Consider the following 27,576-nt stretch of genomic DNA (forward strand, 5'->3'; position numbering starts at 1 on the left):
ATTTTTACAGCTTTACTACTTAAGTAGAAGAGTGCTAACAGCTGTTCAGTTTTGGTTCACTGGAAACACAGAACAACTCATATAATAATCATTATTCTTTTCTCTAACTGTACCTCTCTTTAGTTCATCTCATACTTTTTGGTATGGAATGACCAGAACTGTATTCAGTATTCATGTTGCCTCCTGTTCATTGTGCTCAGTGTGCACATCTCCCTAAAAACACCTGTGCCACACTGGTTATTGGCAAAGCAGGGGTGTATGCAGTCGATTTGAGTCATGCTGACTTTGACCTCAGGATGGTGGATTGTAGCTGGATTTATTTTTGCAGATGAGACTGTCAGGATAAAAAGCGGGGGGGGGGGGGGGGGGGGGGGAGAAGAAGAGCAGGAGAAAAAGATTCCCCTGCAACTGACCATTTGATTTGCAGAGAAAGCTGAAGGAAAGATTGTGAGGATCGTTGAAGGACCAGAGATGGCTGGGGGGAGGGGAGAACAGTATCATGGAGGCCAAAGGGAGGACAGCTGTAAGGAAGCATGTACCTGTGCTAACTGCTGCTGCTGTCAGCTGAGCCAGTAGTTTCAGGTCAGTGCAAAGGTGAAGGAAGCAAAGGGTGGAGGGTCTACACTGGATTGGAGGCAAAGAGTGCCAGATGATGATGGTAAATGACAGGGTTTTGTGGGGGGAAGAAAAAAAAAGTGTTGTGTTAGGCTGGCTAAAGCTGGGATTTTTAAGGTAACACTGGATTTATGCTTGTATTGGAAGTGAAAGCCTGATAAAAGTTAAACAAATAGAGAATGGTGAAACTAGGGTGCTATATGAGAAAGCAGTGAAGACAAGTTCAGTTGCTCTCCTGGAACTAATACAGTAACCATATAACCTGAAGTTCAACGCATGGAGCAATTGAAAAGAGGGATCAGGCATTCCTAAGGGGAAGGCTGGTTGGCAGGCACATGACAAATTTGAAGAAAAGGATGCGATAGAAAAGGTGGATGCAGCAAGAGGCTTCAGTTTGGTGATAACTGTAGTGTCGAAGAGCTTCCCTGGCACTGATTGTTTAAAATTATTTGGGGTTTTTAAAAACAAGAATCAAATAGCCATGAAGCATGTACTTTATGCCCATTTTCCAGAACTCTGACTACACCAGGCTCCTTGCATCCCTCTCTTACTGACCACTGTTGTCAGTCCCAAACTGATGAACCAAAAACTTATGGTGAGAGTCAGTAAGGCTGATGCAGCATGCCTCTTTGGGAAGGAGCATGCTGAACCCATGAGAAAGCAAAGCAACAAAACCTTGCTGCTTTGAATAGTGTCTGCCACAGCCTTCCAAGTGTGAGGAAGGATGCCTGAAGCAGGCCTCTTAGTAGCCATATGAAATTTGTAGTTGTTGCTATTTCCTCAGCATTTGCTTTTTTCCTGCTGGTCAAAGCTTTGGCCCCTCTTCTGGACTTTCTAACCAAGAGGAAAGTTACATTCTTCACATAGCTTCCCCTCAACATGTTTCAGTTCCTTGAACTCTTAAAAAAATTGTGCTTCCATCTACACTTCCTTCCTGCTAAAAATCTGTGCTTTTATTCATCAGCTTTCCTAGGTGTTTTTCCTGCTCCTTCAAAAACCAACTCAGCAAGGTCACCCTTGTCACCTGTATTCTGGTTTGGCTGTTGTTCCCAAGCAGAGGCTAGTTCAGTACTGAAGATAAGCCAAAGCAAAAAGGAAATGAAGAAAAGTCTGTTTAACTTTTAGTAACAAAATAATTTATTAACTCTTAAATCAGGACCATAAATTAAATATATGCAACAGCATCTGTATTTCCAGCACATATAGATTAGGGAACATAAGATACAGTATAATATATATTTTTTTTCCATAAAACTCTGTTTTCTGAAATTTCATGCAGTATACAACTTATCACTGTATGAAAAGCAAGTGCTCTTGTCAATTATTTATGCTTTTGGTAAAACACCTCTGCTGTTGGATTACTGTATTTGCAGATGATAGTTTTGGAGTTTAAATGGCTCTAAACAAACAGAGCTAAAAATTAACTTTGATTTAATACCAAATTCACACACACACAAACTTTTTTCTGTAAATCCATTTCTGAGGCTGAAACTAACTCTCATTAAAAAGTGCAAAAAATGCTAAACTCCTCCCCTTCCATCATGATGTAACATAAAACACTCCTTGTGCAAGAGTTGCCTTTTATGTAAGTCAGTTACACTGCAGCTTTTGTTACTTTAGTATTGCTTTTTTAAATTATCCTTACAGCTCCACACCATTTACATAAAATAGAAATATTCCCTACAAGAGACCATAAAAAGTGCAGTAGTGATGAACAGTCCCTTCTCTGATGAAAGGCACAGCTGGTTTCAACCTGGATTTTATTCAGCCATGTGCAGTTGAGAGGCCTTGCCAACTGAGTGGTACCGTGTTTTCAGGCGAAAGCTTAGCTGGGCTTGGCTGTTCAGCCATGAACCTTTCAAGGGTGTCAGATGTTCCCGGTCGCAGCCAGGGCTCCGTTGCAATGGTGTCAACAGAACGGGGCCGCCTGCCATCTTTGGGTGGAACAGGCTTCAAAAGGTCATCATCTTCTCCTAAGGAAATGTTATCACCTACGAGAGAAAGACGTATAAAATACTACAGTCCTCTACAGTCAACAGGTAAGTACTCAAAGTCTTTGTGTCTAAGCCAACAGTTCCTCCCCCACCAGACCAGCACAGGGCAGCATGCAGGCAAACTTCAGTGGCCTTAGAGGAGAGTTCCTGCTTTTCCAAGGAGCCCTGTTACGGAGATGAGTCAAATCTGTCATTGCATATATGCATATAAAAAAACCAAGATCATTAAATTACAATGTTATGGCTAACATAACATTATACAGACAGTCTCTTTAAAGAGAGGAAAGAAAAATAGTTGAATCTTAAACACTGCAAATGCAAGGAAGTCTGTACATCGCATTCCAGCATAGCTAATAATCTTAACGCAATGTCCTTCTGAAATAAGTATTTGGTAAGTAAGTTGTATCTTCTGTCTACAAAGAAATTTACCATTGCCCTTTGAACTTTTTTAATATATAAAATATAATCTTTTGTCTAAGATATGTTGTTTGTCTTCACAGTGTTTGTTTTTTTACATACATAAACCAAAAATAATGAAAAAACCTGCAACTATAACAAGACTTCCGTAATTGCAATATTTTCTTCTTAAAACAGTTGTTTACATGAGAATTTTTTTTTCTTAACTGGACACAAAAATGTTTGAACACTTTGGATTAGAAAAGAGCACTTTGGATTAGAAAAAGAACTTTAAACATTTTTGCAGAAACATACTAATTCCAGTAAAACATGACAGATTTTTATATTCTTTAATGTTGAAATATTATTTCACTGAGCTTTATTCATAAGTGTTACATATTTTTTAAATGATTTTTCCAAACTTCAGTTTTTCATTCTGAAAAAAGATTTTAAAATTTGATATTAAACCAAGGTTACTCTATGAAATGTTGTTTCCACTACAAAAGGAAAATCTACTTTCTGACCAGGTTCATTGCATTCTTTATGGTTTGTGGCACAAAACTGAAACTTGCAAAAAAAAAACAAAACAAAACAAAACAAAACAAAACAAAATTGTTATGTTAGTAACACTCAGATACCTAGTTACCTTTTACTTCATTCTTTATAAAATCAGTGAAGTAATCTGAATCAATTACTGTATTTCTTCACCTTAGAAAATTAGTTTGTACTAATAGGAAGGGTTTACTCATTAAAGCTTATGGCTTTAACATTAATAAAAGAAAGCACTTCCTCAGTAAGACACCTATTTGTACAACTTCTGAGGCTATTTCTCTCCCTCTTATTCAGATGTCATCCAGGATTTTGAAGGCCAAATCTTCAGTTTATTTTAACATTTCTTATCTTTCTTAATGGAGGCTATCAAGAATGCATACAGACATCATACAGGCAGTGACTAGAGGGGTACCTCCTCCAAGCTACCTCAGTCTGGTTGCAATAAAATTTCCCTGTGACACTGAAAGACTAAACAGAGGTCCCTCTCTCTAGGGCCTGCCGTCTCCTTTGCTTGATGTTGGGTTTAAAGGTGGCAAAGTGAACCTCTGTCTGTTTCCCAAATGCTGGGTCATATGAACGTTCTTCTCAAACAAACCTGGAGATTCTCAGAAGTCTAGTACTAGAGAGAGAGAGAGGGCTAGTTGTTTTCAACAGCAGAGCAAGTCTGCTCACTTACCCTGAAAATGATAGTCAAAAACTGAGTCCAGAAAACTCACGATGAAAAAAAAATACAAAGATCTGGAAAACTGGATTTTGACATTTGATTTGCTACTTTTTCCTGTGAACTTAAAAGAATACAGGTAGCTTTATTAGTTGTTAAAAAATAAGACTGTTACTCTCCTATAATAACACATATTAATTACAGCATGAATATCAAAGTTGGAGAAAAAATGTACTAAAAGGCAAATATATCAATCAGAGCCTGAAAATAAGCTTGTGCTTAAAAGACAGGAGAATCTGTAAAATAAAATCATGGGTCTCCTGCTGTTTGAGTTGATACAACACTTACTGTCAATATTGACAAAAACAAGTTGCTGTTAAGCTTCAGATGAGGACCTTAGTGTGCTGTGGAAATTTGAAAGGCAAGGAGGCTTCCATCTAGAAAGAAGCACGCGTTGAGGACCACAATAACTACACTGCTGTAGGCTTCTAAAACACACTGGCCCTGGAATGGGAATGATGCTCTGCAAGATACAGGCTTCCAATTTGTTGAAATGGATGATGCCAGGGAGACAGCTAAGGCCGTCCAGGGAAGTTTACCGACAGGATCTCATGCCACCATCACTCCATCCTTCCACTTGTCTCAAGTTCTTGGGACAGACACCCTGTCACAACTAGAACCTTTCTCTCTCTCTTTTTGATGTCCGAGAGCCCCATTTATGGGAAGCATTCAGCAACTCAGCATTCACCAGTTACTCAGGCCTGCCTGGGAACTGCTTCACCTTCTACATGCTCAGCAAGAGCAAAGGCATGTGGGACAAATACACTAACTTCAAAACCTGCCGGCTTCCTCACAGAGAAGAAAGGACATGATTAGCAGTAATGTCATCTCCCAACACCTCAATTACAGATTCCTGGAGATAGATCAGAAATGTTTTCTAGGTAGATGAGTGGATGAGTGGCTTTGAGCTTTAGCAGATGTAGGTATGAATTACAGAGACTCCACACACTTATATTTAAAGTTATCTCAGGACTATAAAGACCATTTTATCCTTGTCAGCAAAGCTTTTATGTTCAGGGAAGGGTACTCCATTGCTCAATGAAGTATCTTTCTACAAGTTTTATGACGAGGATTTCATCAAAACAGTTTCAGGTTGGTTGCACAATACATGCAGATGAGATTTAGTAAACAAAGTACACCAAAGGCACAGTCTGTCATGTCCTGAGATCTGGGATACTTCTTCTGTGTCAATTAACCTCCCTGAGCATAGTCTCTCTCATGGGTGAATAAACTCTTAAAATTTTTGGAAGCATTTCAAGGTGGAGCAGATATGGATTTCTCTCTATTTTTGAAGTGAGGTTCACTGCAAAGAAGTTTGGGTTATTTGAATTGAACTGGGCAAATGCTGAGGTGATCCTTAGGCAGTTCCTGAGATACATCAGCATCCCAAATTTCCTTAGAGGTGCTGTCATGAAAAAGGGCACTTAATAAACAAACTTCCTTCTGTAGATATACCAAGCTACATAGTGGTTGCAAGATGCCAAAAAAATTTCAAAATCCTAGCTATTTTCTGTAGGCTTTGTGAATGGAAAAGAAAGGTATGTTGCACACAGAGCTGCAAACTGCTATTGAACAAGAAAATTACAGAAGTTAGAGTTACTGAACATGAAACAGGTAACATCGATTTTCATTTCTTAAAGCAAGGAAAGACTGGCAACAAGAGTCTCTGTACTAGACTTCAAGGCAGTTCTTCTACTGTTTCAAGTCAAAAAAAAGACACCACTTCTTGCTTTAAAGAGTATCACCAAGAGATGCTCTGACAAGGACTGAAAAGATTGCTTGAATTCTGGTATCCAACACCAAGACCCAGTAGCTGGAGGTCACCAGGCTTCTAGAAGAGGAATGCCAAGGAAGTACTTGGCTGAAGAGCAGAGAGAAAAGGTTATAACATAGCACCAACTAGCTACCAAACTAGATATCAAACTAGCTGCCCTGTAAAGGACAGGTCAGACAGCTAGGAAGGCAAAGGTTTAAGTCTGTCTCCAGTTGGAACCTGTGCTTTTTACATAACTTATACTGGTGTTAACAATAGTACGTGCTAGAGAAAAACCATGCTTAAGGAAAATAAGTTGTTCTGTTTGATCCTTTCTTAAAAAAATGATATTTAGAAAAAATAAAGAGAATTTGTTTAGAAACAAACTAACTGCAGACTTTCAGGACAGGGAGCGCTGCATTTGCCAGTTTTACTGCCTTCAAAGGCAAAGTCATTACTCAGATCTTCCAGAAGCTGGAAGAATGAACTATTTTTTTTTTTTTGGCCAGAGATACTATCATAGTGCACTTCAGTGTATCAGACACATTTAGTGCTGCTTGTAGAAAGCAAAACAGATCAACTGCAGTATAAACACTTAAGTATATTCCATAAAAACTCCTGTTTTTATTTTGGCCTCATGTAAGTTGCACATCGTAATTCAGTTTGTATCTGGAGGCTGGGGATAAGTAGACCTCTTTCCTTCACCTGAAATACTGATTTAGAAACTGAGTAGTGTCTGGACTCCCCCTAAGCATTTACCATAGCAGATCCTAGCACTAAATGAGAACAAACTCGTTCAGGACCCTGGAGGGGATCTTGGTGCTCTTCTTCGGTCAGCTTGCACAGGCCTGGCACTAGTGCTGTTGCCTGCTGTAGGTTACATAAGGTTTGCAGAAGGCTGCGGAAGGATGACTAAAGAGCCTGAGGCAATTAATGCAATTTCTCACACATGCAGTGGGGTCTCTGCCACACATCCAATGTGGATTTTGGTGCTTAAATCTGTGAAAGAGCTTTCTCTTCTGTATTCAAGTCTGGATTAGTTTACAGAGTTAGGAACATGTACACATTGTCCGTTGGGGAAAGGAAACTAGTAGCTGCTGACTTGCTGATAGAGGCTTCATAGCCTGATGTACGCAGCATGTCTGCTTTGATGGGAGTGTATTTTGGACGGGTGAAAACAGAGGAGGAGGCCTGGTTCTGCAATCCACTCACTTTCCAATTACGAAAACAACACTAGAGCGGCTCCAGGATTGCCACATCAGTGCCATAGAGGAAAATGTAAACAAAGTCCTTAGCGTGTGGACCGAGTCAGCTCATAAGATATGTGAAAGCCTGCAAATTTTCATCCCTTGAGCAGTTCAAGGAGAGATAACCTGTTTCCTTTTGATAAAGAGTTGTTTTCTTCCAGCAGTGTCTCTGAGGGTGGGGGAGAAATAGTCCTAGCTGTTAGGAAGGCAAACATGCTGTGAAGCACGTGGGTTCACTTTTTTTTTTTTTTTTTTTTTTTTTTTTTTTTTTTTGGAAAGTCACCAAGTGTGAGGAGGGAACCATGACACCATGAGTGCAGGCAGAAGTAAAGCCCTATTAGTCAAAAGGATCTCTTGCTCCATTTCCAAGATGTGCACATGCTAAGCATGAGTAATGGTCCCATGTATTCCAAAGAACAAGCGACTTTTAAAATAAGTATTTTCTTCTTTTAGTGTATTTTTAAACATATAAATATATTCCAGTAGCTATATACACACACACACAGCGCGCTACTGAAGATCTAATGTTTTAGCTGGCTAGAGCACAGCCAGATAACAGAGACACTGTTAGCTGACAAAGGAGTTAAAGTAACTCAAAGGCTGAAGCTGTGGAGACCATGATGAAAAAGACAAGCAAAAGAAAGTGTAGTTCCCATTACTTTAAGTGAAATTATAAAGATGTGAAGAGAGAAGAAGGACAGAGAAGTAAAAGAGAGTTCATATGGCAAAGATGTTTGGGAAGAGTAAAATGAGTAAAGCATTTGGGGAGTACATTTGTTTAGGTGATAGAAGAAATGAATAGAAGTCAAAAAAGGCAGAGAGAGAGTCAAACATGGTGGATTTCTCTGTTGTTTTTAATGACGAAGAAAATCACGGTGGGACAGTTAAAGGATGAATTGTTTCTAAGAGTATGCATAGCAACAGAATCAGAAAAATTGTCAGCATCTGTAGTCTCATCAAGTTTATAAACAGGATACTGGTTTTATAATTGCCTAGACAGCATAGCAACTGCACTATTAAAAAAGGGGGATTTTATATTCATAAGCACAAAATGTATCAACTGGGTCATAATCCATGTGAGAAATTAAAGGCTGTTAATAGTTGCTATATTTGGTACCTCAAACACAAAAGGGACCTACATCCCGCAGTTAGCCTATGGAGCAGCTCTGAGATAACTCCTGGAGTTTGATGCATTTTACAGTCACATGTAATAAATTTGAGTGCGTGTCTGACAAAAGGGACATCAACATCAAGCTCTTAAATACTGAATGATCATTTTATGTTTATAGACCAATAGAAAATCCAAATTATCTAGAAAATAAAGTATTTCTTTATACACAGTTTTTGGCATATGTTCATGCTGGTTGGATGTAGGCAGTTTTACCTGGTTCCTAGGAATGCCAGCCAACTCACATGGGCAACCTGCCAACATTAATCAGTCAGGAGTTTCACTTCCTTCCACTAGCATATTAACTATGCAGTTGCATATCCACATCTTACTGCCACCAGTGACATATTGCAATATTAAAAGTGATACAGACAAGAAAAGAGTGAATAGCTGATCAGACAGGAATTACAGTATCTTTTCCTATTATCCTCCTGTAAACCTACTCTAAAATGCTGTGCTGAAGTTTGCTGAGAAACTTCTTGCATCAACTACAGAATGTTAAGTCAGTTTGAAATAATTTGTGTGTTTGAGATAATTGTTTCCTGTTCAACTACAAGCCGTGTGTTAATATTTGTTCCTTTAATTAATGTAATTACTTAATATTTGTATTTACTACAAGATCTCTAAGGCACAAAGCATACCTAAGTGAGCAGATTTCCTTCGGAGCACAGTCAGTCTGCGCAATCGTTCTTCATTCTTGCCTTTCAACTGATCGACATTGAGGCTGGAGCTTGAGTGCAAAGAGAAGCTGTCAGGCTGTGGCAATGGTGTTTGGCCTGATGGAACATCCTCCTGCAGAAAATGCACAAATCCTTCAGTTAAATACATTACTTTTTAAAAAGGCAAATAGTTGTCCATGTACACCCTCTGTAACCACATCACCTATTACAGAACCACAGGAACTGTCTGACAGCATCAGATTTGTTGTCTGCCTTTGTATTTAGCCCAATTTGGGTATCATACATACATTACTCTCCAATGCTTTCTTCTTTATTCGTCTCTTCTCCCTTGCAGATGGTGGAAGCTGCGATGATAGATTAACTTCTAAGGCAGGAAATGTTTCCCCATTAGCACCTGGAAAAACAGGAAGACCTGGAATAAATCACTTTCAAAGAAATCAAAATACTACAGTGTTCAAACCTGATTATGCTTCGAAACAAGCAAGTGTACTGTGGTTGACTTAATCACAGGAATCAGTATGGTACACTAAGTTTAAAAAAATAAAGAGAGAAGCATATATGTGTGTGTGTATATACGTATATGTGCATTTGTATACACGCACAATATATATAGTTCAGTACTGAACAATTCTGCAGCATTGCTATGAGATTATTTGGCGTGCTAAGGGACATACTGTGACACTTAAATAAAACTACAGCTGTTGAAATAGTGGGTTTTTCGTTTTCTGGCAAGTCCAAGATAATTTAATGAAGCTTTTACATCAGATCCATGAGTTTTAGAGATCTTTAAATCAAAAACAATTATTTTTGTTCAAAATTGAAATATTTAAGTTTGAAAAATAAATTTGATTTATACTGATCAAGGATTTTTGGAGAAACAGATGAATTATTAAAAAAGTTTTCTGTATTACTATCTTTTTCCCCATAGGGAAACCCTAATCCTAACAAGTAGCATCATTAATTTTAGGTGTGATCTACATGTAAATTTATTACAGTACAACTCCACAAAGATCTGTCTTTTAATTTGGAGACATAATTTTCTAATACTTTAAAAATGACAATTGCTACACCCATCGCAACTTTTAGAACGGTAATAATCAGACATTTTAGAGTAAAGTTATTATATTAATTGTTTGTACATGCATCAAAATATAGCTAAAGAAAGCTATAAACTCACCAATAAAAGCACTATCAGATTCCAACAGTGAATTTTTCAAGAATTCATTAGATTCATTCCTGAACTGCAAAAGTAAAAACAGAGGATATGCAACTTCAGATGCCTCAATATCTTTTGGGGCCAAATTATAAATAACTTAAATGTAACATCTACATTTCTACAAAGGAAATAGCAACTGTAGTGTTCTGTACTATTGTTTACTTCATTGTGAAAAGAAGCTATGCATTTTTATATAGTTCAACTTTTTTTTCCCTACCTTTCCACTTTTCTATAATAATCCTTTTTGTTGAAATTGAATACATACACGGCAACTGCTGTGGTGACTTGTGTAATGCAGACACATCGAGAAAGGCATCTCTGTCTCTCATATTAATTTCACACAACTTCGCTTCAGGTATTGACTGTTCTCCTAAAGCTTAAGCACAGTCACTGTCTTTAGGTCTGCTGTACCAAACACTGATCAAATGAAGAATGATTCCATAAATTTTATTAATCCCACCACATACAATCTTTGATATTAAAGCATTAAAATAAAATTTCTATGTAGTAATAACAAGCACTAGGACTTAAACTTGCAGCTCACAGCAACCATGGTTGCAGCCATTTGTTACAGAAGAAATTCTACTATGGAATACTTTATGTTGAAAATCATTCTGAAGTCAAAGCAATAGAAACTATCAATAAAACAAAATATTTACTGCAAAACACTGCTCCAGTGAAGAATTTCAGGTAATAATTTAAAACTATAAAATACACTAATGTGTTGGTTTTTTTTTTTTTTAAATAACATTTCATTTCTGTGTGTAGTTACGGTAGTGTCCTTGAGGCTAACAGCTTGGCTCTGCACAGTCTCATTTGGTTCTCTTCACTGAGTCAGAAAAACATCTCATTTGAGACAGAAAGTCAGATTATTTAAGGCCATATACATCTCTCAAGTCATCTGAATCCAGAGTGTATGCTACCAGCTTCTTTTTCTACTAATTCACACCACCACTAGTAATCTAACATCAAATGAATAAAAAATAAGCATCTATGAATACAGAAAGGAGGAGGGAATTGAGAATAAAACCATCTCTATATACAAAGAGAAACAAGCTGTATGTCAAGTTAAAAAAAGCTGTAACTCATTGTATTGACAAACTACAAGAGAAGCAAATGAGCTTGCAGGCTTGTTATTTAAGTGTATGTCTTCCTCTGAATTCTGTACAAGCCACAATATTTCTCACACTTCAAAGGCAGAAAAAGGGAGAGGGGAAGTGAAAATAAAAATAAAATTAAATAAAAGCTGTTTTATTCTTACCAGTCCTGCCTTTTGTGGGTTATAGCCAGAAGCAGAATCATCTTGCTCTACAAGAACCAGACAGCCGAAGGACATAAAAACAGTTTATGTAAAAATGTATTTAGAAATTTTAGCAGCATATTACAAAAATATGAAAAGCACTATGAGACTTCTTTAAAATTATATTTATTTATATTTATTAAATTATTGTAATTAATAATTTGAAAGTATTTCAATGTGATGTTTGTTCACTGATAAAACACACCAGGTTAAGTAATTTCAGATGAAGTGGCATTTAAACAGAAACCTGCTTTCCAAACTGTGCCCAGTAAACTCAAAGTAGATGGTGTTTTTATTACAATTAAGATTATCTTCTCTTCCCTAGCATGAATATTTTGGTTTTCTTGTCCTTGTTTTCAAATATTAAATGTATGTACATTTAATGTATTTTTCTATATTAAATGTATATGAGAATTAATAAAAAAAAGAGTGCAAGTTAATAGTATTCAATATCTGAATAATTGCTAGCACTAAACTGCAGTGCTTTAAACTCCACCTGAACTCAGTAGCTAGGCCACGAAACACAATAAGGGGGAGAAATCTCACTCATTTACTTACTCATTTACCTTACATTGCACTCAACTTCACATTTATCAAGCTTTGCTTAAACTTACTATGAACCAAGTGGAAAAACAAACCCATACTGTATTGCATTTCAAAAGTTAAAAAGCCAAAGATGAATTTCCCCCTTTCATAACCATAGGCCACCTAAGCCACATATTTACTGACCCCAGCTTTGTGCTTTGCCATCATTTTTAATGTCTCTCAAGATCTAGTGATAACACAGAGTCAGCAATCTCAGTACTAAGATGTACTGAAGCTAAACATAAGAACGGTTTTGTAGTCAAAATTCATGGATACCCAAAAATGACTTCTTCTATATTCCAGACATCCATTTGTTAGGAATCAGTATTCTTAACGAATATAACCTATCAGTATACATAAATAGTTGCGTTTATATCAACAGAATGCAGGACTGACGATACACTCCTCTGCACGGGACGGCCCAGCAACAGAACTGCCTAGCATGAAGGGAGCCATATCAAAATCAGCTCCCTTCGCGCAGGAGACGGGGTCACTTCTCTGAGCTCTATCAGGGTGCGAGAGCCAGAACTGGAGTCCAAGCAGGCACTTGGCATGCTGAGTATGCCGAGGTCACAGATTTCAAAGAGAGGTTTATGCAGTCAGTGGTCATTTCACAGAGGAAAAGACTTATGAAAGGATTAAAAACAAAAAAAAATTTTTCTTCTTAAATCTGGACAGCATGGAGAACCATCCTGAAAGTTAACCTAACAGGACCCTCTGCACACTGGAAATACCAAGAAGTAAAACTGAAGTTACTCATGCTTTAAGTCTTCAAATAAAATATTTAATAATACAATTTTTTATTCTTGCATCTACATCTAATAAGCTTATTTCATGTTTATCTCAACTTTGTCCACCATCGAGAACCACAGCACTCTGGCTTCCACTCCGCTCGGACTGGCAAACTGCCCGTTCCTGCTAGCAGTACCAACTCCGGTTAAGCAGAGCCTCGCACTTCAGCACAACCACCTCAAACCTGCTCCCCTGCCTTTTCCTCCCATCACCCCAAATAATAATCTTCTACTAGAAGCAAGTCACTGTCCATCCCCTCGCATACAGTTGGCTCTCTACAAAAACATACGCTTTGAGGGTGTGCATAAGAATGAAAAATTTAAGACAGACCACAAAAATCATGAGCTCTTTCTTAAAATAAAGAAGAATGACAAGTCTGGAAGGGAAGTGCCCCTGTGTGTTCCTACAGCTGAACAGCACAGAACACCACAATCCTCATTTTCCAAGGATAACGTCTTAGCTCTCACATCCAGAGAAATTCCCATTGCAGTCAGACACTTGACCATTTCCAAATAGAAAAAACACAGTTATATTTCACTGTTACATTTTTAACCAAGAACAACTGGAAAACATGCAAATGGCAGACCTTGACCTCAGAGGCCTTTTTTAATCTAGTCCTCCACACAGCTCTTTCTTTAAATGACTTTTCTGCACTATTTGTCCCTTCCTAGGTTTTAAGCTGGCAGTGAAAGAAAAATGCTTCTCTGAGTAAACCAGCTTACTGGCAGATCAGTGATTCGTCCCCCTGGTACCTTACAGGGACAAACATTATTCCATTTTACATATGAAACAAGCAGAAGTTAAGAGGTATTTTCTTCTGGCTCAACTTGTATCGTCCCTCTGGAGTAACTGTGAGTCTCTTTTATTGACTTCACTCTCTGATTCAGCAACAAGAGCAGCATTTGAGAACAAAAAGACCGCACAGAACTGCCTTATTTGCTGAGAAAGAGCAAGCATTTAAAATTTTTTTGTACATTTAAGAAATTTCTTAGGGTTATAGTTCTACTGATAATCCAAGTATTTCTCTTCAGTGTAATGGAAAAGAAAAAAAAACACACCAGAGGGAAGGCAATACATATAACACGTAACATAAATACGACTTACATATAGTTAAGCAATGTTCTTTCGTGTGTCACTCCCTTTCAATATATTAGTGGGATCTTTGCTAGCAGCATGGGAAAACAGGTTAGCCTTTGCCACTATAGCCTATAATGTTGCACTTCCCACACAGTACAAAAACACATACTGCTTTAATTCATCTTTATTTCTGCCCCCAATCAGCCAATAAAACCACCCATCTATTTTCAGTTAGGAGAAGATGATGAATTTGTCTCCAAGGTCAACAAACTGGAAATACAAGGTATACATGGTGACTAATTAACTCTTGTTCCGTAGCAGCAGCAGACTATAAAGCTAAACTACATTGTAAGGCAGTAAGAGAGACAGCAGAAAGGCTGCTCAAGTATCCTCTACAAGCATTGGTGGAAAATCATTTTAAAATTCAGCTGCTCGTCTTCCAACTAATCTAAATTGTCCCAGGAAATGCCTGTTTAGTTCATAACCATGTACGCCTGCATTATCCATTCAGTATTAGCATATGTCTAAAATGACAGCTTGTCCTCAAAATTAATGAAAAAAGGCAAATTTGATTTTACTAGCTTGTGGGTTTTCCTCTCCAGACAACATTAAATCAGAGATATCTCAGATCGGCCTATTGAAAAATATTCAGGGCGGCGGGGCGGGGGGGGTTTCTCAGTGAAAGTTAGTGAATTATTTTTCACCATTTCAGTCACTTCCAGAAAGGGCAAGCCTGAAGACAACCCTGCATATTCCATCTAGACATCAAATGACAGTAAAGAGCTTGTAAATAAGACAGAAGATGGTACAGATGCACTTACTTGCAACTGCAATGTTGCATTATATATATGCAATAGGTATTATGTATGTACACATTCCTTGAACACCAGAATATCCAAGATACAGAAGTCATCCTTAACACTCAACTAGGGTACAGAATAAATCATCATACAAATACTAACATATTCTGTATCTTGGTATCAGTTTTGTCCTACTCTCATGTGAATATATTCACAGGTAGCAGAATTAACCCTCAAACCATAGCCAACAATAAGAAAAGGCATCCAGTTTTTCTAAGACAGTATGGCAAAGTTTAATGATTTTTCTTTCAAATATTTCAAATATGAATGAAACTTTCAAATATTATTATTTTCATTCCAAACTTTCAGCCCTATTGCTAGGGCTAAAATAATAATAATAATAAAAAAATCTAAATAACAAGAACAAAAGTTTCTCTTCAGAAATTTTGTTGGGCCAGTGTAGAATACAGAAACAAACTGATAATTTACTGCAAAACTTGTATCTTACACTCAAAGCTGAATTCTTTTGCACAGTTGCAGCTATTAATTTTGGAAATGTTGAAACAATTTCCATGATAGCTGCTTGACTCTAAAATACCTTTGAAGAACAATCATACAAGAGCAGTATCTCAAGTAGTCTCACTGATCATTAGCTATTGTTAACCTTTGGAGTTCACAGCATGCAAGAAAGGGCCACTGCATTTACTTTTCACTGCTCCTGCCATGCACAACACAGAATGGTGTATTATGTTAGGATGATCTCTCTGAAGTGATATAAGCGGTATTTCATCCTGGAACCTCAAACAAGTTATGCTATCTTACACGCAGTTTCTAAAGCAAAGCCTGTTTAAGAACACAGATTTCTGAAACTTTGAAAGTCAATCCAAGACTATGAAAATCAGAGGACTTTAATCCTTTACAAGTGCCTTCAGTGGATCAGAGACATAGGAGAAGACATACTGACAGCAATTTAACTAATTCACAGTTTCGAAGCCACATACTTTTTCAGTAAGAATTGGAAGAAATGCCACAAGGATCTTATCTGCTAACACTTCATTACAAATCAGCTGAGGATTGTTTACTGCTATACAGTTTTCTTTAGGAAACAGTAACTGACCTACTTTTCTAGTGCCTCCCCCCTCCTTTAAAAAAAAAAAGTGTGAAGCAGTAGTTAAATTACATCCAGGGAACCAAAGAGAAACAGTCAGTCATACTAATAACAAAAGCATCATTCAATTTTTTCTGTTGAACATTGCTGAAAACACAGAATCGCAGCATTTGGGCATTTTCCTCCTTTGTACTGCAGTGCTGGCAGGAAGTAAACTTCATGGAAGTAAAACCAGACCTCAAAATTTTTCTTTTAACTCTTATCAAATGGAAAACCAAAAAAAGATCATTGAAGGTATCTTGGATCTTTCTTTCCTTACCTTCTGTTTCTTTCCTCGTTCTCATTCTGTCAAGCTTCTTCTGCTGCTCTCTCAACAGTGCCTGCTGCTGAATCTCTAGGGTCTGATCATCTTTTGGAGGATCAGGATACATGTGCCTCAAGCCTATACGTGTATCGGAATCTAGTACAAAGATATGGAATTTAAATTTTGCCTTAAGCTAATGTTTCTGAAAAATATTTTTAAAGGACTAGCTACAAACTCGTAAGAAATATGAAATATAATGGCGATCATGACCAAGAATCTGAGCCATATTAACGATGATTTTAAGATTGTACTATATAAAAATACATATTTGCTAGTAAAGTAGAAAAGTCAAAAGCTACATAAAGTTGTATTTTGTTGGTGGAGGAAAAAAAATAAATTAACTCTGTTTTCAATGTGCAGTCTGCGTAATACCAAACACATAAGAAGTCTGAGAAACAAGAATGCGCAGCCAGGTGAGTTTTCTGACTGATAATTCAGGAGTAATAATGCCCAGTCTCCTTTGGACCTCATGAATGTGGCAGAAAGAGTCCAATCCCAGCAGCCCAGCCAAGGAAGGAACTAGCAATTGTATGTGACCAGCTGTCAAAGTACTGTATGAATCTAATGAATAGTAGTTTACGATTATTTTGGGAAAGAAAAAAAATAATTCTATGTCAAACTGGCATACATTATCTAAAAGACCACATACAGTGTGCCAAAGAATACCACTAAGAAAATTCTGCAGGGCTGCTCATCACCTGAATGTCAGGTAGATGCAGTGACTGGCAATAGCCACCATCTCATGGTGCAATATCCATACATCAATAGTAAAATTGGGCATTTGTAGAAATGTGCACACCAAGACATACGCACAGAATGTTGTCCATAGAGTATGTTGTTTATGGGCAGTAGGTGAGAGGACGCTGACTTTTTTTCTCTTTACATCCTGTGTAGTGGGGAAGATAGAGGAAGGAAGCAGATGTTTCTCTACCTTTCTTCATCGATAACAAGATCATCTACCTGCCTTTGTATTTAAGTTCATTAAATTCCCAGATATTCTGTATATTGACAGGATCTTGTGCATCCTTTGACGAAGGTCGCCTTACAGGAGCCTGCAGACGAAGCCTGGCCATCTCGAATATGTCCTTTGGATTATTCTCTCTCCTCCTGCTTCAAAAGTTTGTAAAGCAAACAGCATGCAATTAACGACTAACATTCATGGGTTACATGGAAATATTATTCAGTATCAACAAAGTTCAGGAGTTTTACTTATATACTGTATTTATCATTCGTTAAATAAAGCTATCAAAACTGGAACAGGATTTTGAAAATAATGACACTGCATATTGTGCTATGAAAGGGATGACCTATTTAAATTAAAAAAAAAACAACTCATTTTATGGAATGGAGGTAAAACTGATGATCTAGTGAGTCTTTTCCAACCAACAGGTATGATTAAGTAATACATTTTGGAAGTAAACACAAGACTTTAAACAAAAAGTATATGATTTTCTAAAAGAAAATACTTCTATAACACTATGCTTTTCCCCAGATAGAGCACTTTCCAGACACAAATTATGGCCTAGGAAAAAAGGTAATGAGATGAAACCCTGCCTTAAACCATTGTCCAAGACAGGGCAGTGCAAAATCAGGAGTAACCAGTACAGCCACTCTTGCACTAAAATTAGCAAGATTGTTGAAGAAACTTGCGCATCAGAAAAATAAATAATATTTTATAATCAAGTTCTATTTTTCTATTTTTATGCACTCATTTATATTAGCAACTTAATACTACCTTTGAGGTACTGTACAAAATCTAACATTCAGAAATGAAGATGAAAGTCTCACCATGTAATCGGTATTTCATCATCAGCAGCAGCCACATTTAGCAACCGTTCCTGTAGTCGCCTCTCTTCACTGCGAAGCTGTTTCCTCATCTCTGATAATTCATTTATCACATTCATTCTTTCCTCTGGAATTTAACACCAATAATATAAAAATATAAGTGCCAGGGACACTATTTGTTCCTCCTACTTCACAAGTGTAAGGTGAAAACGATAAAAATTGTTAATTAGGACAATGATTATATAAACACAAGATCCCCAGCATTTCATATACTAGAAATTAGGTCAGAACTTGTATTTTGAGATATCACAAGGACCAGATCCCAAAACAGCAGAAAGCATCCAAACTTAAACAGAAATGTTTTGTTGTAATTAAAGGAAAAGTTTTGTAAGATCAGCAAGAAAATAGCCTTATGCTAATTTCCAGAGATTAGCATGTCTGCAGAAGCCCTCATGGAGTCCCAGGGGCAGAAGACAGGAAATCGGGTGGTATCAGCACACAACCTCCTTTCCATTTCCTGATTCTCAATGGAGAGTTTGAAAGAGGAATACCAGTCTGCTTAGCACGGTCTCTTTTTCCTAAGCATTCAGGAGTTTCAGCTTCAGAGGGCCACAATTTCCTACACGTATTTTTAGTATGGGCTCATGTTGGCTTTTTAGACCTACCTTGGGTCTAAATAAACTGCTTTTTTGTGGTCAGCATTCTCCCACAAGTCAACAGTTTTCCAAATTTGTCTTCTTAATAACATGCTTAATAGTTGCTAAAATATCAAGTTATCTTTTAGGTTAGTTGTGAGCCCAGAATCTAGCAGACAAACAAGTTTTATTAGCTTAAATACTCCAATACAAGCATTGACTCATGTTTCTTTATCCTCTCATGACAGCTGGTCTGAAACAAGCAACAGCAAGAGCTGTTTTAAGAACCACTTTCTTTTCCATTCAGTGGTTAAGAGGAAAATCTCCCCACAATGGACTCAGGTACTGACTGCTAAGGGTTGACAAGTGAAAATAAGATTACAGCTACTAACATTTGTAGGACATAACATACAGTTATGTTCCAGGCAATTTATGGTATCTTTTATATTTGCAAAATAGCATCAGAAGAAGAGTAACTGCTTTCCATCCACACATTGCCAATATAACTGACAAAGGAGATCCTCCCAGCAAGTCTGAATTCTAAAACCACCGCTAAAAGCAAAGGGGAACAAGCAGAGGATTAGGCAGATTAACACAGGAAAGCAGAATGTAAACGTTTGGAATGAAATGCACTACACACCGTTGGGCTGATTTACTCCTCCGCCAATGCAAAACTCTTCCATAAGGCACATTCTGCAGTGCTCTGATCACAGCAGTTAAAATCTGTCCTGACTGAAAGATTCTAGCACTTTCTTTGGAGACTATTCCACTAGCAAAGAGGTTTTTGAGAAAAAATTCCTGATAAAGTCACATAAATGTATTTTTACTTCATATTAATACTTGTGGTTATATTCATACATACCATAGTAATACATTGATAACATTAACTAATAGAGAGAGAACGCCTACACAAAAATGCACGTTTTATAAGACAACTCCTTTGAAAGCAAGAACGAAAAGTGAGATTTGTAAATGACAACAAGTTCATCGTAATAAAAAGTCAGGCTGCAATGAAGAAAATACCTACCAAATGCCCGCAACTGATTTCTTCTAGCAGGGACCGGTGGAGAAGGAGCCCTCAGTTGTGGAGGATCCTAGTGATTGTAATTAATATAAAATGTTTTATCTCAAAGTAAGCAACTATATCAGACATATTTCCTCATTTTTTATCCAATTTATGTTAACCATCGCTAGACTGGAAGAAACAATGGTAGCCTGACCAGCTGTTAGCATCTATGTTTTTTTTAAATCCGATCTTTAATTGCATAAACCAAATTACTGTGATAATAGACACTATTTGGAGATCTAGACACAACCATATCAGGTGCAGCAAAGACATACAAATAAGCTGACCTTCCAGAATATTCTTAGCATTTAGGGAAGAGAACAAGTTTACATAAGGTTTAAAGTCTTATTTAAAACATTTTCTGAAATGGTAATATAAAGTATTTTGCTGAGTTATCACTTCCACGGCAAACTCATTTTTAAAATTCTTTGCCCAGTTCATAGGGAAAGTTGGTAAAAAAACATTTTTCAATAAAGATTCAACAGTGTAGACTGGGATTCAAACATCATAGACAACCATTTAATCTACTTTTCAAAGTGCAAAAAAAAAAAAAAAAGTTGTACTAGGGAGGATTAAATCAAGTGAAAGAACTGAGTGGTCTCAGGACCACTATTATAACTGAAAGCCTTTGTGATGCAAAGGAGAAAGATGAAGCATATCAAGACTTTTTGTACCTTGAGAAATGGAAATATAAACCAATACATCTATAGCTAAGCATCAACATTACTCTTAATGTTTGAATTAAGTTCTTTTCTGAGTGAACACAATGAATTGCCAGGTTAGAAGCAAGCTTTCTTGTCCTAACCTTAGCATTCTTATACTCTTGGAAAGATGGACAGAAAGCATCTACACTCAAAAATAAGGTGTTCATCACTACAGAAAATATGAATGCTGAAAAACTTCAAAATAAGAGAAAAAAGTTTTTGTTCAATATTTTGGACAAAATTAAACATTTTAACTTCTGACCTAGAAGGCTGGCTGATATAAAGACTATCTCCAGTTATTCATGATATTCCAGTGATAACTGACAAACAGGAAAAACCTGGTAGGATTTCATACATTTTAGCATCTTAACTAAACCAGTAAATGTTGGCTATAAAAGAAGAATCATACTTGTGCGTAGTAAGATATATGGCTTTCAGCAGAGGAAATTCTCTCTTCTTTTCTTATTGATTTGTTCTGAAGAGCAGGAATGACAGGAGAAGGTTGCGCTGAGAACTGCAAACAGGAAAGTAAGATTAAAACTATATTCCCATAGATTCTAAATAAAATATTATTTTGGAAAGGAAGAAGCTTGTTAACATTTTTCAGTAGACAGAAAAATAGTTTTGTTTAACCCATAATGGAAATATATTTTCATCCGTCTTGCTTTTAACTTTTCACTCAATAAAATTATTGCATGGGTTATTTCATGATTTTTTTTTCTACCTGGAGTAATTTTAGTATTTTTTTCTGTGATGTAGTTTAATTTATGTTTAAGTTACATATCCTCTTTTCCTCCAGTTTCTTCCATTGCATTTGTCTACTTCAGAGAAATGTTGTACAGAAATTTAAGAGAGAGAAAGTCCTGTTTACTTAGATTGTGTCCATCGCATTCTCTGACGGACTTCTTATATCTTCCAGGTCAAAGGAAAATAATTAAAATCGCAAAGAGCAACACTGTTAAAGATGAACAGGCCTCTACATAATACTAATTTATTTGCATTTAGACCTCATCATGGCCATGGTACTTCAGAGCAGATAAAAATCAACTACAGAATGCAGCTTACTCAAACTTAGCCCATGTTTGCTAAGGTTTTTTGTTTTTTGTTTTTTGTTTTTTTAAATGCAAACTCGATCAGCAGCAGACTTTTCCACTGTAGGAAGTTTAATTTTTCAAATTAGCAGCCTGTGTGTGTGCGCTAGGCATACTGTAGCTAGAGTGACTAGGGGAGCAAGAGGCGAACAATACTGAATGCATATCTCTAAAAAAAACAAAAAACACCCTGCAATTTCTTTAAAATTCTGTTATTTTTAAAAGTTAGGAAGAAATATTTATGTTTTGGAAAGTCATTGAAGCAGACCATCTTTTTCTCCTCTTCTATCTTTGCAATTTTTTCTCTCTCATAATATTGTTTAAGTAGTTCATCTTGCTTTTCTTCTTCTTCTTTTTTTCTTTTTTCTGCCTCTTTTCGCCTCTCTTCAGCTAACCGAATTATTTCTTCATTTTTCAATCTTTGCTGTAATGAAAACATTATTAGTTCATGAAAAAAGACTCAACGTTTTTAAAATTTACTTTTGTTTCTCTTTGAGAAGTTGAAAGTACACAAAGTGATTAGTACGACATTAAAAGCATATTTCATTAGACTGACTTCAAGCATTCAAATTAAGAACTATGCCATGCAAACATCAAACATCTGTAATTCTGGCTCTGCTAACATCAGCTAAAACTAAACTGGAGGAATCATTTCCGAAAGTTCAGATTCAAATAAAACATGCTGCAAGCATGCACTATCCTATCGTAAGACCACAGAGGAAATTAGCCTCCGGTCACAGTTTTACTCCTGTGTCTGTGAAAAGCAGTGATGTAACTTAAGTTTCCCACACTATACTAGCCCAGCTCCGTTATCCAGATAAAGATAAGACTGATTCAGCTAATTTGCTCATACAAAAGAACAGGAGAGAGTATAAGCTAAGCGTTCTGTCTCAGAAATCCTTAAGTCCTACACCTTCTTTCATAAACATGCAGGGGAGTGAAAGATTTTTCCAGTTCCGATAGCCTTGTGCCCTTGTCCTACAGTTATTTAGAAGACTCTGAATTATGAAAATTCATTCAAATTTCCAAACATGATAAATACAGCTTTTTGGTTTGAATTAAATCACAACATTTACCTCCATGAAAGACATTCATTACATTTGCTTGACATTTTTCCAAAATAAGTAGTATCATTACCTCAAAGATGCATCCTGGCCAACTCAAAAGAAATACTCTCTGAAATCTTTCTATATTGCTACATTCAGAATACAAATAATTCCAGAAAGGGCACAGATTTAAGAAACTAGCAAGAAAAAGGACATAAGGATGGACGGACAGACACACATACACACACCCTTTTTGTTTTTGTTTTTTTTTTTTTAATTTGCCAAAGCTTTTTAGTGCCCTCACAATCAATTTCCTTTAAAGTGGAGAGCACCAATGTTGATCATACAACTACACTATTTTTCTTAATAGTATCAACTGTATTTCAACTTGAAGTATACCACTAAGATTGAGGAGAATGTGCTAATTAGTAGTGACCATTTTCTAGCTCTTCTCTGGCTAATACAGACTTTTTATTTTTTAAATAAAAAGAAATCCACAGTATACTTCCAGTTTACCTGCCTCTTCTAGACGACACAAATCTTACAAACAGTTTAGGATTAAAAAAGTCAAGATAGCAAAATACCATACCTCCTCCTCTTTCTTTCTTTTCTTTTCCTGTTCATCTTCATATTCCTTTTGAATTCTCATCCTCTGTTCAGCTAGTCGCTTTTCTTCTTTTTCTTCTTCCATTCTAAGTTTTTCTCGCTCTGCTTCTTCCCTAAGTCTCTTTTCTTCAATCTAGAAAATAGAGCAAAAAAAAGTATTCAACTGTCAACAGCCAGCAATAATCTGATAAACAACATTTACCATTGCGATATTCTGTGGATTCTTGTAATCTCTACTTGTGAAATCAAAGATGGTATAGAGCAACTGAAAGAAAAGCTCTGTGCATTCTTTACTTTTTTAGCAGCACTGCACATGGAAAAAGCTTCTAAGATCATCTTTTCTTTTTAAAAGATCCACATTAAACTATTGTGTAACATTCATACTCATTCCATGATATTTAATTCTTGTGGCAGAAGATTATATTCAAAGTATCATACATAGACAGAAACTGGTAGAAGAACAATCAAGTTTTATACACACATCAGTAAATGATAATAATCTCACTGTTTTAATAAATATGCATTTGTATCATGTTGACTTGTAGAGGGCAAATGTCTTTGTTTCTTTACATATTTATGTATGTAAACTTGTACTGTATCTACAGTCTGAGAGCTCAAAACTGTATTTGGAGAGTTATTTTTAGAAGAAAAAGAGAGAATCTAGTTAATGAAGCCAACTACTAATAGCATCGCTTTCATAGGCATTCCTTATCTAAGCCAAAATCTGAGAGAGACTTGATAGCAAAATGCTCTTGGTACACAACCTGTGTACAGAATTAGCTATGAGTGGATAAAATCTCTGGTAAGCAGTTTTTGATTATTTATTTCGATTTTAAATCCTTCTCTGTTTATTTATTTGACAACTGGCATGAACATTCACCTGTAGACGAAGAAAGTTCTTGTATGACTCTTGTCGCTTAAGATGCTGTGGAGATGGTGGCTCACCAAACACATTACCTCGAGCAAAAGGAGAGGTCTGTGCAAATGTAAAACCTACAGGGCAGAGGGGGACAAAACAGTTCTCCAGGTGAAAATCTAGAAGTTTGAGACAGCAAGCCAAAGTGAAGAAACAGGAATCTGAGACACTTCTTTCACAAGGCCGCTTATGATATCCATTATTCAAGGCTTTAGTTGAAAAGCATAACTATGATTAAAGTTTTAGATTGTCTGCCTAGAATACTATCATGTTTTAACGGCTCAATTAATAATGTTTCAGCTAACTGTCTGGTTTTTTGTTTGTTTACAAAGTAACACCTACAAAGGATTTCAGGATATCGTGAAACAGGTCATTTATTCTACTGACCAATCTACAGTTGGTCTAAAAAAAGTAACATCTACAAAATTTACCTTTCAGTTAATTAGAATAGTTACATTTTTACATTTCATAATTCTATTTCTTGCATTTACTCATACATAGCACACACAGTTCTGTTTCTTAGATTTATTCAATCTTTAAAAACAGAGTATTTGTCTTTTTTGCACCCTTATACTATAAGTGTTTAGGTAAAACAGCAATGGATGCTACAAAAAAGAAAACAAAAATGGTAAATAAGATTCAACGGACTTCAGAAAACTCAATTTTGCTAGCATAAGGTGCAGTCTATTCGATAAAGTTCGAAGTGTCAGGTGTCTTTCAGGTCAGCTACCTTATCTACCATACTGGAAGCAACATCATTAGCAAGAGGTTGCCAAGTTATTCCTAGCCCTGAGTCAGAAATTCATCGTAACCATACAATCCCAAAAGCTCTGGAAAGGAGGAATAACTCCGATACCATTCAGATAAGCTTTTGCAGAACAGGATCGCTACAGGAAGCGGAGGAAAAAGGAAGCAAGTATAGGAGGAGGAGAGAAAGTTGTGCTGACTTCACCTGACATAGCATGTTCCTCATTCACATCAAGTTTACACATTTTTAAGGCACTGTTCTTTGGAGTAAGAGTCATGGCTCTATTCCCACACATTTGTTAAAATTTTGAAATGAATATAGACATAGCTGTTGTCATGTTCCCCCTTTGCTTTTCCACATACGGTGGCTTAAGACTAAAGTCAGATGTAAGCAGAAATAACATCCCCACTTAATTCCCATGGAAATGCACATGCTTACTGCTACAACCTAGCCTTAAGAGTATGTGCTGTCTAAGCTTAAATAACCTGGTGCACATTGAGGTTGATATTCTTCATCTTTATATGGAATCACAGTTTAAATGCTTTCAAAATATAACTTAATTTACATGTGCCTCTTTCAGGATGTATTTATTTTATACAAGATATAAACCACACAGGAAGTCAGAATAAAGTTTATATACCATTTAAAAAGCATTGATAGACAAGTTATTATGGAATACATCCAGGTGTGAACTTTGTGCATCAGCTACTCTCCTGCAAATTTCTTTTTAAGGGGAGAAGAGGAAAAAATTAAAAACAACAACCTGCAGCACGCTACTTAACTGTCTGACTATTCAAATAGGAGGTTCAAGACTGAGGTTCACATCTCTGGTCTGAACCAATCTCTATCTCCTGACTCCAAAACGAGTGCTCCAGCCAGGGGACTCTTTGCTATTCTGCATTATTGCTTTATCAGTTTTGCTTGTTTCACTTCTTACTAAATTGTTAAATTTACAGCGTACTAGGGAGAAAGAGTATGTGTACGGGGGTGAGGGTGACAGAGGAGAAGAGAAAATTGATTCTACAGTCAGGACACTGAGTTGCAATCTTTTGAAGTCCAGGTCCGTGCTCCAGTTACCACCTAATTCTTTACACAGAAGTTCTGCCAGGAGAAAGAGAGGCAGCATCTAAACTGACTTTAGGAGACCACCAGAGATCCTGACCCTTGCCCAGCCAAGACTGGGGACACGTTTGGAGTACCACAGCTCTCTCATTTGGATATTTCACACACATGAAGAGAGAGAAAGACGCATTCTTTTTTAAACAGGAAAAACAAAAAACCAACAAACAAAAAACGATAAAATCTGAAAGCTTAGAGGCAGTGCACAGGGCTGCACATATACCTAATTTATCTGTAATTTTTTTTTTTTGAACTTGTTAACCTCAATGCTGTACCAATTTCATCTTAATTTATAATATCATCCATCTGCAGACTTTCCTCCTTTTATTCCATCTTCTCTGCTATTATACAATTGTATTTCACTGTTTCATTTCAAAGTAAAACATATATATAAGAAGATTTGATTAGTAAACATTGAATCTGGAAAACTGACCTACTGATCCTGACTGGTACTAAATCAATTATCATTTCTAAATAGACAGACAGAAAAATACATTTTCAGTGCACACAGTGACAACAGTGAAGAACTATGGGACAGAATCACAATACCGACAAGTGAAGGGCGCTAGCACTATCAGAGGACTACAGAAAAGAAGTAAAGACAAAGAGAAGTTTGATCACTAAAACCTATAAATAATTAGAGCTATAATATAGTATTCTTAAAAACCTGCTATCTTATTTGTAGATGCTTCTGTGTTCTCAGGTCTTGGGGAGGCCAAACTTAGGTCAACAGATACAATAGCCCTTTTATCTTCATATAGTCTCGCCTCTGGATTATGATACGCATCTTCATTCTGCTTGTGCATCATATTCAAGTCAGCTAAAGGAAAGGGGAAATAACTGTTTACAATATTTTATTCCCACAAAAGGCATGTTCACCATAAATTCTCCAAGTACAGGGATGTTTCAGCAGACTCCATTTCTTCCAGGTACACCAGCTATGGGAACAAAAGATTTAGGCAAAACCAATAATATATAAGCTATAGGTGAAATGTTAGTTATCAAGAATTCACCGATTAAAATGTAATTGCTAATATATTTACTTTTTTGCTGTTGTGTTTCTTTTGTCAGGTATGATTCTTCACAACAAAAACAAGCCCTAGAAAATGCTATGAAAACAAAGGATAAAGAGCTCAAAGACTAAAAAGACTGACAAGTCTGTGTTGACATGTGTGTTTAGAAACTACACCTTCTTCTATTTGCTTAAAGTTGTAAAACAGTTTAGCATTGCCTCTTAAGTACTGAATTTCTATTCCATTTCTATTAATGGCGATGACTGCAATAAGCCATTAACGTGTTTTTTGATTTTCATGTCTTCAGTAATGAGCCAGGTGTGAATTTTATTATATAAGCAAAACAATGTCATTTCAAATTTTCACCAAAATTTGCATTGTACATATTAGCATAAAAATCCCGATCAAAGTTATTAATGTCAGCTGATCTTGAAATATTCACCACACTACACCTAAATAGTCCCCCCCCCCCAAACACC

At 36.6% G+C, this 27,576-nt stretch overlaps 1 protein-coding gene across 8 annotated transcripts in view; it reads right to left on the bottom strand.

The window, feature by feature from the left end:
• Positions 1-1,728: 1,728 nt before the first annotated feature.
• CSPP1 (centrosome and spindle pole associated protein 1) overlaps positions 1,729-27,576 on the bottom strand; it is a 65,526-nt gene continuing 39,678 nt past the window's right edge. For 5 of the 8 annotated variants that reach the window (XM_064507434.1, XM_064507436.1, XM_064507437.1 and 2 more), the window contains 14 exons: positions 26,752-26,904; positions 24,182-24,294; positions 23,285-23,434; positions 21,918-22,073; positions 20,968-21,072; positions 19,816-19,882; positions 18,157-18,280; positions 17,333-17,478; positions 16,324-16,464; positions 11,604-11,650; positions 10,304-10,367; positions 9,414-9,520; positions 9,088-9,238; positions 1,729-2,606 (listed from right to left, as the gene is read on the bottom strand). In XM_064507434.1, coding sequence (XP_064363504.1) covers positions 2,380-2,606; positions 9,088-9,238; positions 9,414-9,520; positions 10,304-10,367; positions 11,604-11,650; positions 16,324-16,464; positions 17,333-17,478; positions 18,157-18,280; positions 19,816-19,882; positions 20,968-21,072; positions 21,918-22,073; positions 23,285-23,434; positions 24,182-24,294; positions 26,752-26,904 — 1,751 coding nt within the window. In that variant the 3' untranslated portion in view covers positions 1,729-2,379. Of the gene's footprint in view, positions 2,607-9,087; positions 9,239-9,413; positions 9,521-10,303; positions 10,368-11,603; positions 11,651-16,323; positions 16,465-17,328; positions 17,479-18,156; positions 18,281-19,815; positions 19,883-20,967; positions 21,073-21,917; positions 22,074-23,284; positions 23,435-24,181; positions 24,295-26,751; positions 26,905-27,576 lie in introns of those variants that run through there. The other 3 variants (XM_064507435.1, XM_064507438.1, XM_064507439.1) reach the window with 3 other exon arrangements.

This window comes from Dromaius novaehollandiae, chromosome 2 (genome assembly GCF_036370855.1).
Source record: "Dromaius novaehollandiae isolate bDroNov1 chromosome 2, bDroNov1.hap1, whole genome shotgun sequence".
In the NCBI taxonomy this organism is placed as follows: Eukaryota; Metazoa; Chordata; class Aves; order Casuariiformes; family Dromaiidae; genus Dromaius; species Dromaius novaehollandiae.